Here is a 15,375-nt window from a genome sequence, read left to right on the forward strand (position 1 = left end):
ACTCCTTGTTGTATTACTAATATAACCAAGGAATAACTGGTGGGTATAGGGTCAGGTGCTGAAGGAACATTTTGAGAAGTGACCTAGAAGGCAAGAGGTGAGTCCTCTGTCAGGCCCGCATAAGGGCCGCTTGAGGGCTCCTTGGTCAAGCGGTAACGCCAGTGCCTGGGAAGGCACCCATTACTTAGCAGACCGTGAAAGGGAGCCTCCCTTTCCTTGGAGGAGGCAGGGAACACTCTGCTCCACCAGCTTCTTGTGGGAGGCTGGGTATTATCCAGGCCTGCCTGCAGTCATCCAGAGGCCTAAACCCCTCCCTGTGGTGCTATGCTTCAGAGGTCACGCTGCTTGTCCACTTTCATGTTCCTCCCTTACTCCTGATTCCTCTTTGAGGTTCTTAGAAAATAGCAGTAGAAGAAATAGTGAAAGTCTTAAAGTCTGATCTTTCTGATAAGTGCATAGAAGGAAACGCTGACGCATGCTGCCTTCCCTCAGATTCAGCTACCTAAAAGTGAAGGGTCCCCTGTCCCGTGATAACGTGACTTGTTTGACCTTATCAATCACTTGGACGACTCACCCTCCTTGCCCTGCCCCCTTGTCTTGTATGCAATAAATTATCAGCGCACTTAGCCATTCAGGGCCACTTCCGATCTCGGATCTTGGTGGTAGTGGTTCCCCAGGCCCAGCTGTTTTCTCTTTATCTCTTTTGTCTTGTGTCTTTATTTCTTACGATCTCTCGTCTCTGCACACGGGGAAAATACCCGCTAAGCCCTGTAGGGCTGGACCCTACATCAGTAGAATTCTAGTTTTCCTTAATTTCAGACAGTAATATAATACAGCCATCTCTCAGAATCCGTGGGGAATTGTTTCCAAGACCACCTTCGGATACCAAAATTCACAGATGGTGAAGTCTCTGATACAGCATGGCATAATGTTTGCACATAACCTATGCAGATCTTCTCATATACTTTAAAATGTCTCTAGATTACCTATAATACCTAATACAATGTAAATGTTATATAAATAGGCTGTATTGTTCAGGGAATAATGATGAGGGGGAAATCTGTACGTGTTCAATACATGCATTGTTTTTCTGAATATTTTCACTTAATGATTAGTTGAATTCATGGATGAAGAACCCACTGATATGGCGGGCTGACTGTATTTCTTATTAGGTATTTAACTACCTGGAATCACAGGGGTAGAAAAGCACTTTATAGTGCTAGCAAATGTATAGATTACATCTAGTATTATGCCAGTTTGTTCCTAAGGAAAAAAAAATCCTTGCCTGTGTTTTTATACTCTGGGTACCCTAGAGTAGTTATTGTTTTGTCCTCATTTGCAATTAATTTATTTACAGAATTTGGAGGTTTTGGTTCAGTTAGTGGAAAAATTGAAATAGAAATCAAGATCAACCATGAAGGAGAAGTAAACAGGGCCCGTTATATGCCCCAGAACCCTTGTATCATCGCAACAAAGACTCCTTCCAGTGATGTTCTTGTCTTCGACTATACAAAACATCCTTCTAAACCAGGTATGTGCCCCTTTCTATTCAAATACAAATGAGTCACTGTGGGAATACATGGTTCCACTCACTCTGAGTTTAATTGCATGTTACTCTAATTTTAACATCTTGTGATTTGTATTGATATGTGTATGTTTTTCTTCATTTTGCCTACATGAAAAAATAATGCCTTTTTACATAGAACAAAATAGTGGTGCTGTTTAAGCATTATCTATTTGGTCATAATGGTTCCTATATCATTTATAAATGTTAAGAGCTTTAGACATCTTGATCAAAATTCCATTATGCTCAGTAGGCCCAGAGAACCAGTGAACTGGGTAGTCTTGATGTGTCTGTCACTTTGCAGATCCTTCTGGAGAGTGCAACCCAGACTTGCGTCTCCGTGGACATCAAAAGGAAGGCTATGGGCTTTCTTGGAACCCAAATCTCAGTGGGCACTTACTTAGTGCTTCAGATGACCACGTGCGTATCCTTCCCATTTTGAAGCAAATCTGGGCTAGTTACCAGTTGGTTTATTTTTTGGGGTGTGTGGGGAGGTGAGAATCTTCCTTTTATATAATGGTTAATTTTACATTTAAGACCATCTGCCTGTGGGACATCAGTGCTGTTCCAAAGGAGGGAAAAGTGGTGGATGCGAAGACCATCTTTACAGGGCATACGGCAGTAGTAGAAGATGTTTCCTGGCATCTGCTCCATGAGTCTCTGTTTGGGTCAGTTGCTGATGATCAGAAACTTATGATGTGAGTAGAATCAGGGTTTTTTCTTAATATCTTGTCTAAGTTTTATGTTTAGTTACCATTTCAAGGTTTTTTTCCTTTTGTTTTTTTCCACTGAAGTTGGGATACTCGTTCAAACAATACTTCCAAACCAAGCCACTCAGTTGACGCTCACACTGCTGAAGTGAACTGCCTTTCTTTCAATCCTTATAGTGAGTTCATTCTTGCCACAGGTTCAGCTGACAAGGTCAGTTTCATTTATTTTAATAGAAAACATAATTTCTCTAGCTTTTTTTGAATTGCAGAGATTTCACTTACAGTATTTTTTTTTCTTATCTTAAAAAATGAATTACTCTTGTTTTTCTTTTTGTACATAGACTGTTGCCTTGTGGGATCTGAGAAATCTGAAACTTAAATTGCATTCCTTTGAGTCACATAAGGATGAAATATTCCAGGTAAGAGAAACTAGTGCTACTAATTTTGTTTTTGTTTTTTTCTAAGAAAAACCTGGATGTATGAGTGGGCACACATGTGCTTTATGCCGTTGCTAAAAATAGAAATCTATATTCCTATGCTGCTTTCTGTGGGAATTATTTCTTTGTTATTTCTATACTTTTTCAAACTGGTTATTGACCACCTACATTCTTCAGATATTAAGAAAACTAGGCCAGGTGTGATGACTCATACCTGTAATCCCAGCACTTTAGGAGGCTGAGATGGGTGGATTACTTGAGGCCCGGAGTTTGAGACCAACCTAGCCAACATGGCAAAACCCTGTCTCTTTATTTTTTAATAAAAATTTACAAAGAAAGGAAAACTAGTGCCTGATTATTTTTTCAGACTTCTTTCTGACGCTTAGTGATCTCTTCCCTTCTTCCAGTATATTCTTTATTCTTCATTGCATGCCACATATGTTGATTTCTCAATCCAAGCCTAAACCTCTGGCTCCATATTTTCTGCCTCATCAATTTAAACCCATTTATGCCTAGTGTTCCATTATTGGAACGCTAAGCATGTGGGAGTTTATATCCTACTGCTCAAGGTCATCCCCAAGGTCTGATTGCAAAAATTTAAAAAAGAAATAATTGTTGCACTATGTTCAAAGCTTGTTGCTAGGGCACTATGAGAGATTACATTATGTAGCCTTTGCTGTCAAGGAGCTCCCTTTTTTTGGGGGGGGGACGGAGTTTTGCTCTTGTTGGCCAGGCTGTAGTGTAGTGGTGCAATCTCGACTCACTGCGACCTCCACCTCCCAGGTTCAAGTGATTCTCCTGCCTCAGCCTCCTGGGTAGCTGGAATTACAGGTGCCCGCCACCATGCCCACCTAATTTTTTGTGTTTTTAGTAGAGATGGGATTTCACCATGTTGGCCAGTCTGGTCTCGATGATCCACCTGCTTCGGCCTCCCAAAGTGCTAGGATTACAGGCATACGCTACCGCACCCAACCGAGCCCAAAATTTTATAGTGAGGGAGGGCTTATTTAGAAATTACTATAATAAAAGATTCTGTCAAGTGTTATGAACCTGAGGGTGGTAAAGATTAATTCTGGTGTGTGAAGGTGGCATCTGAACTGGGCTTTAGGTGAACCATACTCCTACATACCCAGTCTCTTATTTTCTACTTTTCAGGCCGCCTTGGTGAACGTTTTATCCTTACCCTATCTCTTTGCTTTGCTTGTGATGGTGTGTTCTGACTTATGTGTAATACAGAACTCATAATAAATACTTAGGAACATAGTTATTGTATATGTCATCTGTTCTTTAGTTCTTAGGTCAGAATTGGATTGCATTTGGGTAGAGGCCAGAATTAGCCAATAAGAATAGACAATAGGTAGGCTGGGTGCAGTGGCTCATGCCTGTAATCCCAGCACTTTGGGAGGCCTAGGCAGGTGGATCACGAGGTCAGGAGTTCGAGACCACCCTGACCAACATGGTGAAATCTCGTCTCTACTAAAAATACAAAAATTAGCCAGGCGTGGTACTGTGCGCCTGTAATCCCAGCTACTCAGGAGGCTGAGGCAGAAGAATCGCTTGACATGGAAGGCAGAGATTGCTGGGAGCCGAGATCACCCCACAAGAATAGACAAGATTTGATGTTTCAAAAGATAAGATGATGCTGGGCACATGGCGCACAACTCCAGCTACGAAGGAGGTTGAGGCAGCAAGTTCCTTGAGCCCAAGAGTTCAAGTACAGCCTAGAAGCACCATAGTGAGGCCTCATCTTTTTTTTTGATACCAGCCTAACCCCATCTCTACACAGATACAAAAATTAGCCAGTTGTGGTGGCAGGCACCTGTAATCCCAGCTACCTGGGAGGCTGAGGTGGGAGAGTCACTTGAACTTGGGAGGTGGAGGTTGCATTGAGCCGAGATCCTGCCGTTGTACTCTAGCCTGGGTGACAGAGCAAGACTTCATCTCAAAAAAAAAAAAGTGTGCAAGCGGTTGGTGTGGGAATGGAACAAAAGCTTATATCCTGGGTCTAGTAATGTCTAGTAATGGGTTGTTATCATAAAAGAAATTTTTTTTTTTTTTTTTTTTTTTTTTTTTTTTTGAGAAGGAGTCTCACTCTGTCACCCAGGCTGGAGTGCAGTGGCCAGATCTCAGCTCACTGCAAACTCCGCCTCCCGGGTTTACGCCATTCTCCTGCCTCAGCCTCCCGAGTAGCTGGGACTACAGGCGCCCGCCACCTCGCCCGGCTAGTTTTTTGTATTTTTTTAGTAGAGACGGGGTTTCACCGTGTTAGCCAGGATGGTCTCGATCTCCTGACCTCGTGATCCGCCCGCCTCGGCCTCCCAAAGTGCTGGGATTACAGGCTTGAGCCACCGCGCCCGGCCAAATTTTTTTTTTTTTTTTTTTGATACAGAGTCTCTGTCACCCAGGCTGGAGTGCAGTGGCACGATCTCGGCTCACTGCAACCTCTGCCTCCTGGGTTCAAGCAGTCCTCCTGCCTCAGCTTCCCAAGTAGCTGGGATTATAGGCACCCGCACCACACCCAGCTAATTTTTGTATTTTTAGTAGAGACAGGGTTTCACCATGTTGGTCAGGCTGGTCTCGAACTCCTCACCTCATGTGATCCACCCGCCTCCCAAAGTGCTGGGATTACAGGCGTGAGCCACCACTCCTGTCCGTAAAAGAAATTCTTTAGCTCTTAATTTTAACTGTAGCATCTGTAATACTTTGACTTCCTCTTCCCTTTTGTTTACAGAATTTTTAAATTGTTAAATATTTTATGAATTTTTTCCCTTTCTTTTCTAATTCATGGCTTTGCTGTTTTCTTCATTCCTATGTGTAGGTTCAGTGGTCACCTCACAATGAGACTATTTTGGCTTCCAGTGGTACTGATCGCAGACTGAATGTCTGGGATTTAAGGTAATTCTTGTGTTCATTCCTCTGTCTACGTACTTATTTCCTTTATTTACACTTTGCAAAGGTAGTTACTAAGGGTAAATCTATTTTAACTTTTAAAATTATGCTTTTGTACTAGTAAAATTGGAGAGGAACAATCCCCAGAAGATGCAGAAGACGGGCCACCAGAGTTGTTGGTATGTTAAAAGCATTGGACAGTACTGAAGTAGTCTGTAATTTAATGTCCTCTATCTGCATTTCACATCTTTATTTTCTTCCCTCTTTCAGTTTATTCATGGTGGTCACACTGCCAAGATATCTGATTTCTCCTGGAATCCCAATGAACCTTGGGTGATTTGTTCTGTATCAGAAGACAATATCATGCAAGTGTGGCAAATGGTAAGGATTTGGTCATTTATTTTGGGGAAGTGAGATAAGTAAGACATAGAATCAATTTACATGTATATATTTTATGATTACAGCTACCATCTCTGTTCATTTTACTCCCAGGTGTGTTTTTTTTTTTTTTTTTTTTTTTGAGACGGAGTCTTGCTCTGTCGCCCAAACTGGAGTGCAGTGGCCAGATCTCAGCTCACTGCAAGCTCCACCTTTCGGGTTCACGCCATTCTCCTGGCTCAGCCTCCCGAGTAGCTGAGACTATAGGTGCCCGCCACCTCACCCGGCTAGTTTTTTGTATTTTTTAGTAGAGACGGGGTTTCACGGAGTTAGCCAGAATGGTCTCGGCCTCCCAAAGTGCTGGGATTACAGGCTTGAGCCACCGCGCCCGGCCCCAGGTGTGATTTTAAGACTTGTCTATACATTATCATTTTCAACTGCCTGGTCTTGACCGTTTTGGTTATACTACTGGTATTTTAAACTCAGCTAAACAAATCAAAACTGACCACTGACCCTCTCTCCCACTTCTCCTTTCTCCTTTCCTCCTCCTTTTTTTTTTTTTTTTTTTTTGGTATGGCTCCAACATTTTCCCAGCTAACCAGACTTGAAAACTCAAGAATTTTCCATGTTTGTTTACCTCTAGTTCTAGTTCACTTCCAGATTTCATACCATCTATCTGCGGTGTTTCTCCCGTCTTTGCCTCATCATCTTAGAAGTACAAATTTACGTACCCAAAGGAGGTGTATTGCCTCACAACATTAAATACTATTTCTCCATGAAACCTATCTCGATTTCAAAAATGTTCCTTGTCTCTACCTCAAAGAATGAAAGAATGTGAACACTCTCCTTAAATTTTATTTTCTTCTTCTTTTCTTTTTTTTGGAGATATTCTCTCACTTTTCCACCTAGGCTGGAGTGCAGTGGTGCAATCTCAGCTCACTGCAACTTCCACCTCCCAGTTTCAAGCAATTCTCCTGCCTCGGCTTTCTGAGTAGGTGGGACTACAGATGTGCACCACTATGCCCAGCTAATTTTTTTATTTTCAGTAGAGACAGGGTTTCACTGTGGTGGTCAGGTTGGTCTTGAACTCCTGACCTTGTGATCTGCCTGCCTTGGCCTCCCAAAGTGCTGGGATTACAGACGTGAGCCACCGTGCCCAGCCTCTTAAATTTTCAAAGCACTTCAATTTAATAAAAATAACTGTGGTTTCTCATACATTAATAGTTAAAAAATAGTTATATTCGGCCGGGCACGGTGGCTCACGCCTATAATCCCAGCACTTTAGGAGGCTGAGGCGGGTGGATCGCGACGTCAGAAGATCAAGACCATCCTGGCTAACATGGTGAAATCCTGTCTCTTCTAAAAATACAAAAAAAAAAAAAACTAGCCGGGCGTAGTGGCGGGTGCCTGTAGTCCCATCCCAGCTACTTAGGAGGCTGAGGCAGGAGAATGGCATGAACCCGGGAGGCAGAGCTTGCAGTGAGCCGAGATCGCGCCACTGCACTCCAGCCTGAGCAACAGAGTGAGACTCCATCTCAATTTAAAAAAAAAAAAAAAAAGAAAAGTTATATTCTGGAGATGGTGGTTATGGTTAATACAGTGTGTGAGTGTGCTTAATACCACTGAACTGTATACATAAAATGGCTAAGCTGATAAATTTTATGTTGTATGGAGTTTGCCAGAATTTGGAGGTGGAAGACAATTTCTTGCTCTGTTCTTCAGGCTAGAGTGCAGTGGTGCGATTACAACTCACTGCAGCCTCCAATTCCCAGGCTCAAGACATCCTCCTACCTCAGCCTCCCTAGTAACTGGGACCACAGGTGTGCATTACCAGGCCTGGTTAATTTTTTAAATTTTTTTGTACAGATGGGGTTTGCCATGTTGGCCAGTCTGGTCTTGAACTTGTGAGTTCAAGTGATTTGCCTACCTCCCAGAGTGCTGGGATTACAGGCTTGAGGCTGGCCCACTTTTTGTTTGTTTGTTTGTTTTTTAAGAATTACGTAGCTTGATGGTCATCTGGTAAATGAAAAGAATTCAGAAGAAAGTTTTGCTGTCTCTCAGACTAGATCTAGTACCAGGGAATAGTTTTTGACTCGTCATGAGGAGAGGGAGGATGTTTTCAACAGTACTTTCTTAAAATGTGTAGCACTATTTTTTCTTATTTTTATTTTATTATTTTTTATTTATTTATTTCCCTGAGCGGAGTCTCATTCCCTTGCCCAGGCTGGAGTTCAGTGGAGCGGTCTCAGCTCGTTGCAACCTCTGCCTCCCGGGTTCAAGTAGTTCTCCTGCCTCAACCTGCTGAGTACCTGGGATTACAGGTGTGCACCACCATGCCTGGCTAATTTTTTGTATTTAGTAGAGACGGGGTTTCACCATGTTGGTCAGGGTGGTCTTGAACTCCTGACCTCGTGATCCACCCTCTTTGGCCTCCCAAAGTACTCGATTACAGGCATGAGTCACTGTGTCCGGCCTTTTTATTTTTGAGACAGAGTTTTGTTGTTGTTATCCAGCCTGGAGTGCAATGGTGCGATCTTGGCTCACTGCAACCTCTGCTTCCTGGGTTCAAGCGATTCTCCTGCCTCAGTCTCCTGAGTAACTGGGATTACAGGCATGTACTACCACGCCTGGCTAATTTTTTTTTTTTTTTTAAGGAGAGACTGGGTTTCTCCATGTTGGTCAGACTGGCCTTGAACTCCTGACCTCAGGTGATCCACCTGCCTCAGCCTCCCAAAGGGTTGGAATTACAGGCGTGAGCCACCACGCCTGACGCAATAACACTATTGAAGACAGAAATAAAATAAGTTTGTGACCTGCCAGATTAACAGATTGTACTACATCCATACTTTTTCTTTTACCTCCAAATACCATCACAACATCCATACTTTGTAATATTACTTATCAAAAAGAAGTATGATTAGGGGCTGTGCTCAGTGGCTAACACCTGTAATCCAAATACGGAGGATCACTTGAGCCCAGAAGTTCTAGACTAGCCGGGGCAATATAAAGTGAGACCCTGTCTCTACCAAAAAAAAAAAAAATTAGCCAGGCTTGGTGGCACATGCCTGTGATCCCAGCTACTTGGGAGGCCGATGCAGGAGGATACCCTGAATCCAGGGGATGGAGGCTGCTGAGACATGGTGGCATGTGCCTTTAGTCCCTGCTCTTTGGGAGGCTGTGACAGAAGGATCCCTTGAGCCCAGGAGTTTGAGGCTACAGTGAGCTGTGATCACACCACTGCACTCCAGCCTGGGTGACATAGTGAGACCCTATCTCTAAGGGAAAAAAAGAAAGTACAGTTAGGCTTATAAGATATTCATGACATGCTGTTAAATAGGGGAAGAGCAGACTGAAGAACAGCATAATGGTATTCTTCATATTAAAATTTTGTGTATCTAGTCTATATTTAGAAAGCTGATTGCTGGCAGGTGTGGTGACTCACGCCTGTAATACCAACACTTTGGGAGGCCGAGGTGGGCAGATCACCTGAGGTCAGGAGTTCGAGACCAGCCTGGCCAACATAGTGAAACCCCGTCTCTACTGAGAAATAAATACAAAAATTAGCCAGGCATGGTGATGGGCGCCTGTAATCCCAGCTACTTGGGAGGCTGAGGCAGGAGACTTGCTTGAACCCAGGAGGCAGAGGTTTCGGTGAGCCAAGATGGCACCATAGCACTCCAACTTGGGCAACAAGAGCAAAACTCCGTCTCAAAAAAAAAAAAAAGGTGTTTGCTAAAATGTGGTTGGTACCTTGTTCTTGGTTTCTTTATACCTTTCTGTATTGTAATTCTTTTACGAAAAAGATACGTAACTTGAAAACAAAATTCACCTCACTCTTTTTAATAAATCCCTTCAATATTAATGCAAAAACTTAATAGCTGGGCATGGTGACATGTACCTGTAGTCCCAGCTCCTTGGGAGGCTGAAGTGGGAGGATGGCGTGATCCCAGGAGGCAGAGATTGCTGTGAGCTAAGATGGCACTGCTGCACTCCAGCCTGGGTGACAGAGCAAGACCCTGTCTCAAAAAAAAAAAAACGGAACAGTTCAAGATTAAACTAGATCCCTGCAAGGCCATCACCTCCATTCCAGGTTGTTACTTTATTTGGTGATTTTAGCATTGTAATAGAGAAAGTGAGTATTGGTCTTTGTCCCAGTTCTTGGCACAGAGCTCCCCAAAAACACTTGGAGTTTGCAGAGTGCTAGAAGTGCTTTGTCGTTCCTGGTGATCCACGTTGGACCACACCTGAGTTTGTTCTACTGTGAGGTGACTTTGGTGGGGCCGCTAGATAGCCTCATAGTGACTTTAGTCAGAAAGGCCGGTTACTTGATTTGAGGGTTAAAACTTGTTGGCCCATTCACCAACCTTGGGGTCACAGGGCTAGAGACTGAACTCTGTAAAAACTCTTAATTTGATGTGCTTCCTGCTTGATGAACAACTCACTGACAGACTAGGAGGGTAGCATGCCGAGACTTCATGGAAACTCTGCAACCCCTCCCCACTTTGCCCTATGCATCTCTTCCATGTGGTTCCTCAGCTGCATCCTTTATTTAAAAAAAAAAGAAAAGAAAAACACAGTAATAGTAAAAAGCTTTCGTTGGTTCTGTGAGTCATTGCATCAAATTATCAGACCTGAGGAGGCAGTAGTGGGAACCCAGAAATTTGTAGTCAAGTGGGATAGAAGGGTAGCCTGGGACCAACGACTTGCAACTGGCTTCTGAAGTAAGGACAGTCTCTCCAAAGCTAACTTCAGGTAGTGTCAGAATAGGATTGAGTTGTACACCCAGTTGGTGTCATGAGAAAAGGCACCCCACATTTGGCATTAGAAGTGGCATCAGAAGGGATCACACAATTGTATGTATTTTTTGTCTCTGGGGTCAGATCACAAGTTCTTTGAAGGTAAGACTGTTCCATCCTCTGCAGTACCTATCATAGTTATTTGTGCATAGTAGGTACTAAGAGTAAATTTTGCTCCTGTGAAAGTGGTTCCTGTGTTTTAAGATTATGCCATTGGACACAGGTATTCTCTCAAGCAGTAGAAGTAGAGTTTATACAAGAACAGGTTTTCTCTTAAATATATAGAGATTCGGAACATGTTATTTTGGAAGTTTTAAGTGTGCAGTTCAGTCTTCAGTGTATTTACAGTTGTGCAACCCTCAACCACAGTCAATTTGAGAACATTTTCCTTACCTGAAAAAGAAACCCTGTACCCATCATTTCCTATTTTTCTCATTGAAGGGGTGGGTGGCCTGCCCCTCCACACCTGTGGGCATTTCTCGTTAGGTGGAACAAAAGACTTGAGGAAAAGAAATGAGACACAGAGACAAAGTATAGAGAAAGAAAAAGTGGGCCCAGGGGACTGGCGCTCAGCATACAGAGGACCCACGCTGGCACCGGTCTGAGTTCCCTCAGTATTTATTGATCTTTACCATCTTAGAAAAAGGGAAGTGGCTGGATAATAGGATCATCGGAGGGAGAAGGTCAGCAGTAAGACATATGAATAAAGATCTCTGTGACATGAATACATTTAAGGAAAAGTGCTGTGCCTTGATACGCATATGCAAACATCTCCATAAACCTTTTTAGTGCATAAAGAGCAGCATTGCCGTTTGCACGCCCCACCTTCAGCCCCAAGGCGGTTTTCTCCTTTCTCAGTAAACAGAACATACAATTGGGTTTTACACCATGATGTTCCATTGCCCAGGGACAGGCAGGAGACAGATGCTTTTCTCTATCTGAACTACCAAGAGGCCTTCTTTCCTCTTACACTAGTCCTCCTCAGCACAGACCCTTCACGGGTGTCAGGCTGGGGTACGATCAGGTCTTTCCCTTCCCACGAGGCCATATTTCAGACTATCACATGGGGAAAAACCTTGGACAATACCTAGCTTTCCTAGGCAAAGGTCCCTGCGACCTTTGGCAGTGTACGTGTCCCTGGGTACTTGAGATTAAGAGAGAGGTGATGACTTTTTGCAACCATAATGCCTTCAGGCACTTGTTTAACAAAGCACACCCTGCACAGCCCAAAATCCATTAAACCTTGAGTCTCCACAGCACTTGTCTCTTGCAAGGACAAGGTTGGGGGTAGGGTCACAGATCAACAGCATCTCAAATACAGAACAACATGGAGCCTCTTACGTCTGCTTCTTTCTATATAGACACAGTAACAGTCTGATCTCTCTTTTGCCCCACACTCATAGTCCCCCAGCCCTAGGCAGCCAAGAAGCTATGGATTTGCCTGTTTTGGACACCTTTTTTTTAGACGAAGTCTCACCCCCAGGCTGCAGTGCAGTGATCTCGGCTCACTGCAACCTCCGCCTCCTGGGTTCAACAATTCTCCTGCCTTATGCCTTAGCCTCCCAAATAGCTGGGATTACAGGCACCTGTCACTATGCCCGGCTAATTTTTATATTTTTAGTAGAGACGGAAGTTTCACCATGTTGACCAGGTTGGTCTTGAACTCCTGACCTCAGGTGATATGCCCGCCTTGACCTCCCAAAGTGCTGGGATTACAGGTGTGAGCCACCACACCTGGCCTGGACACCTTATGTAAATAAAATCATAAACTGACTTTTTTTTTTTTTTTTGGCACACAGTCCCACTTTGCCACCCAGGCTGGAGTGCAGTGGTGCAATCTTGGCTCACTACAACCACCACCTCCCAGGTTCAATCATTTCTCATGCCTCAGCCTCCCAAGTAGCTGGGACCACAGGTGTGTACCCCCCACACCTGGCTGATTTTTGTATTTGTAGTGGAGATGCAGTTTCACCATGTTGGTCAGGCTGATCTCGAACTCATGACCTCAAGTGATCCATCTGCCTCGGCTTCCTAAGTGCTGGGATTGCAGGCATAAGCCACTGCACCTGGCCTCACTGACTTTTTTATTGCCAAATAATATTCCATCGTATGGATTGGATATATCATGTATCCATGTTATTAGCTGATGAATATTTGGATTGTTTTTACTTTTGGGCTATTAATACTGTCTGGTTAGGCCAGGCACAGTGGCTCACACCTGTAATCCTAGAACTTTGGGAGGCTGAGGCAGGGAGATCACCTAAGATCAGGAATTCGAGACCAGTCTGGCCAATATGGTGAAACACCATCTCTACTAAAAATACAAAAATTAGCCAGGCATAGTGGCATGTGCCTGTAATCCTAGCTACTTGGGAGGCTGAGGCAAGAGAATTGCTTGAACCTGGGAGGCAGAGGTTGCAGTGAGCCGAGATGGTGCCGCTGCACTCCAGCCTGGGAGACACAGCAAGACTCTGTCTCAAAAGGAAAGAAAAATAATAATGCCTGGTTAAAGAACTCAAGAATGTTGGCTATCAAGACAAATAGTATCCACACTTCAGTTTTGTGGGAATGTCCTAATCAGGGGCCTGTGGACCAGCTGCCTGTTTTTACTAGAATGTGGTCATGCTGATTAATACTTCATTACCCATTATAGGTTGTCTCCGGATGCTTTCATCCAACAGAGTGAATAGTTATAACACAGACTGTGTGGCTCAAAAGCTATCAAGTATTTACTGTCTGGTTTCCTGGCTTAATCTGTTGTTGAAACCTTGAGTTTTAGAAGAAGTCTTCATGTTTACTAAATTCTTTTTTTTGTTTTTGGGCAGGCAGAGAACATTTATAATGATGAAGACCCTGAAGGAAGCGTGGATCCAGAAGGACAAGGGTCCTAGATATGTCTTTACTTGTGATTTTAGACTCCCCTTTTTTCTTCTCAACCCTGAGAGTGATTTAACACTGGTTTTGAGACAGACTTTGTTCAGCTATCCCTCTATATAATAGGTACCACCAATAATGCTATTAGCCCAAACAGTGGGTGTTTTCTAAATATTAATGGGGGGGCTTGATTCAGCAAAGCCACAGACTTAACGTTGAAATTTTCTTCAGGAATTTTCTAGTAACCCAGGTCTAAAGTAGCTACAGAAGGGGGAATATTATGTGTGATTATTTTTCTTCTTATGCTATATATCCCCAAGTTTTTCAGACTCATTTAAGTAAAGGCTAGAGTGAGTAAGGAATAGAGCCAAATGAGGTAGGTGTCTGAGCCATGAAGTATAAATACTGAAAGATGTCACTTTTATTCAGGAAATAGGGGAGATTCAAGTCATATAGATTCCTACTCGAAAATCTTGACACCTGACTTTCCAGGATGCACATTTTCATATGTAGACCAGTTTCCTCTTGGTTTCCTCAGTTAAGTCAAAACTACATGTTCCTCTTTCCCCATATATTCATATATTTTTGCTCGTTAGTGTATTTCTTGAGCTGTTTTCATGTTGTTTCTTTCCTGTCTGTGAAATGGTGTGTTTTTTGTTGTTGTTTTTTTTTAACTTGGGACCACCAAGTTGTAAAGATGTATGTTTTTACCTGACAGTTACACCACAGGCAGACTGTCAAGTTGAGAAGAGTGAATCAATAACTTGTATTTGTTTTAAAAATTAAATTAATCCTTGATAAGAGTTGCTTTTTTTTAGGAGTTAGTCCTTGACCACTAGTTTGATGCCATCTCCATTTTGGGTGACCTGTTTCACCAGCAGGCCTGTTACTCTCCATGACTAACTGTGTAAGTGCTTAAAATGGAATAAATTGCTTTTCTACATAACCCCATGCTGATGGGTTTTATTTAGTATAAAATATCCATCAAACACCAGTCTCTGGCTTCTAGAAGAGTCCTTCAGATGACAGTTGTTTTCCGTGGTCTTTGACTATCAAGAGCAGAATTAAATATAATAGTCCCAGAGCTGTAGAAAAGAGCTTTACTCCTTGACAGGGAAAGTGAAAGACATAAAACACTGAATCAGAGGTGGCACAGATTAGTCTTTGATAAGGTAACGTTTCTTTGAAGTCGATCTCTAGAGAACTACATGGACTTTCAAGAGTGTCAAAGGCAGTGTGGTAGAGAGAATTTAAGGCAAAATTTAAATTTAGAAAAGGTTCTTGAACCTTTTCTCAGAGGTTTTGTCTCCCCAGTATGTTTTTCACTGGGGCCTTTACTTAGAGGTTAGAAATAATAGGCTTTGAAAGCCTCTATCACTAGATGCAATAACCAGATAAAATGCCTGTTTTTTTCCACTTAGTTTTTTGTTGTTGTTGTTTTTTTTTTTTTTTTTTTTTTTTTTTTTTTTTTTTTTTTTTTTTTGAGACGGAGTCTCGCTCTGTCTCCCGGGCTGGAGTGCAGTGGCTGGATCTCAGCTCACTGCAAGCTCCGCCTCCCGGGTTTACGCCATTCTCCTGCCTCAGCCTCCCGAGTAGCTGGGACTACAGGCGCCCGCCATCTCGCCCGGCTAATTTTTTGTATTTTTTAGTAGAGACGGGGTTTCACCGTGTTAGCCAGGATGGTCTCGATCTCCTGACCTCGTGATCCGCCCGTCTCGGCCTCCCAA

General features: G+C 43.1%; 1 protein-coding gene across 1 annotated transcript in view; it reads left to right on the forward strand.

Moving 5' to 3' along the window:
• The window catches only part of RBBP4 (RB binding protein 4, chromatin remodeling factor), a 29,270-nt gene extending 14,671 nt beyond the window's left edge, over nucleotides 1-14,599 (forward strand). Inside the window, exons 4-12 of the mRNA XM_010354176.2 lie at nucleotides 1,358-1,531; nucleotides 1,869-1,984; nucleotides 2,102-2,262; nucleotides 2,359-2,485; nucleotides 2,616-2,693; nucleotides 5,530-5,606; nucleotides 5,722-5,779; nucleotides 5,871-5,981; nucleotides 13,600-14,599. Of these exons, the coding sequence (XP_010352478.1) occupies nucleotides 1,358-1,531; nucleotides 1,869-1,984; nucleotides 2,102-2,262; nucleotides 2,359-2,485; nucleotides 2,616-2,693; nucleotides 5,530-5,606; nucleotides 5,722-5,779; nucleotides 5,871-5,981; nucleotides 13,600-13,665 (968 nt within the window). The 3' untranslated portion in view covers nucleotides 13,666-14,599. The remainder of the gene's footprint in view (nucleotides 1-1,357; nucleotides 1,532-1,868; nucleotides 1,985-2,101; nucleotides 2,263-2,358; nucleotides 2,486-2,615; nucleotides 2,694-5,529; nucleotides 5,607-5,721; nucleotides 5,780-5,870; nucleotides 5,982-13,599) is intronic.
• The last annotated feature ends 776 nt before the right edge of the window (nucleotides 14,600-15,375 follow it).

This window comes from Rhinopithecus roxellana, chromosome 12 (genome assembly GCF_007565055.1).
Source record: "Rhinopithecus roxellana isolate Shanxi Qingling chromosome 12, ASM756505v1, whole genome shotgun sequence".
In the NCBI taxonomy this organism is placed as follows: domain Eukaryota; kingdom Metazoa; phylum Chordata; class Mammalia; order Primates; family Cercopithecidae; genus Rhinopithecus; species Rhinopithecus roxellana.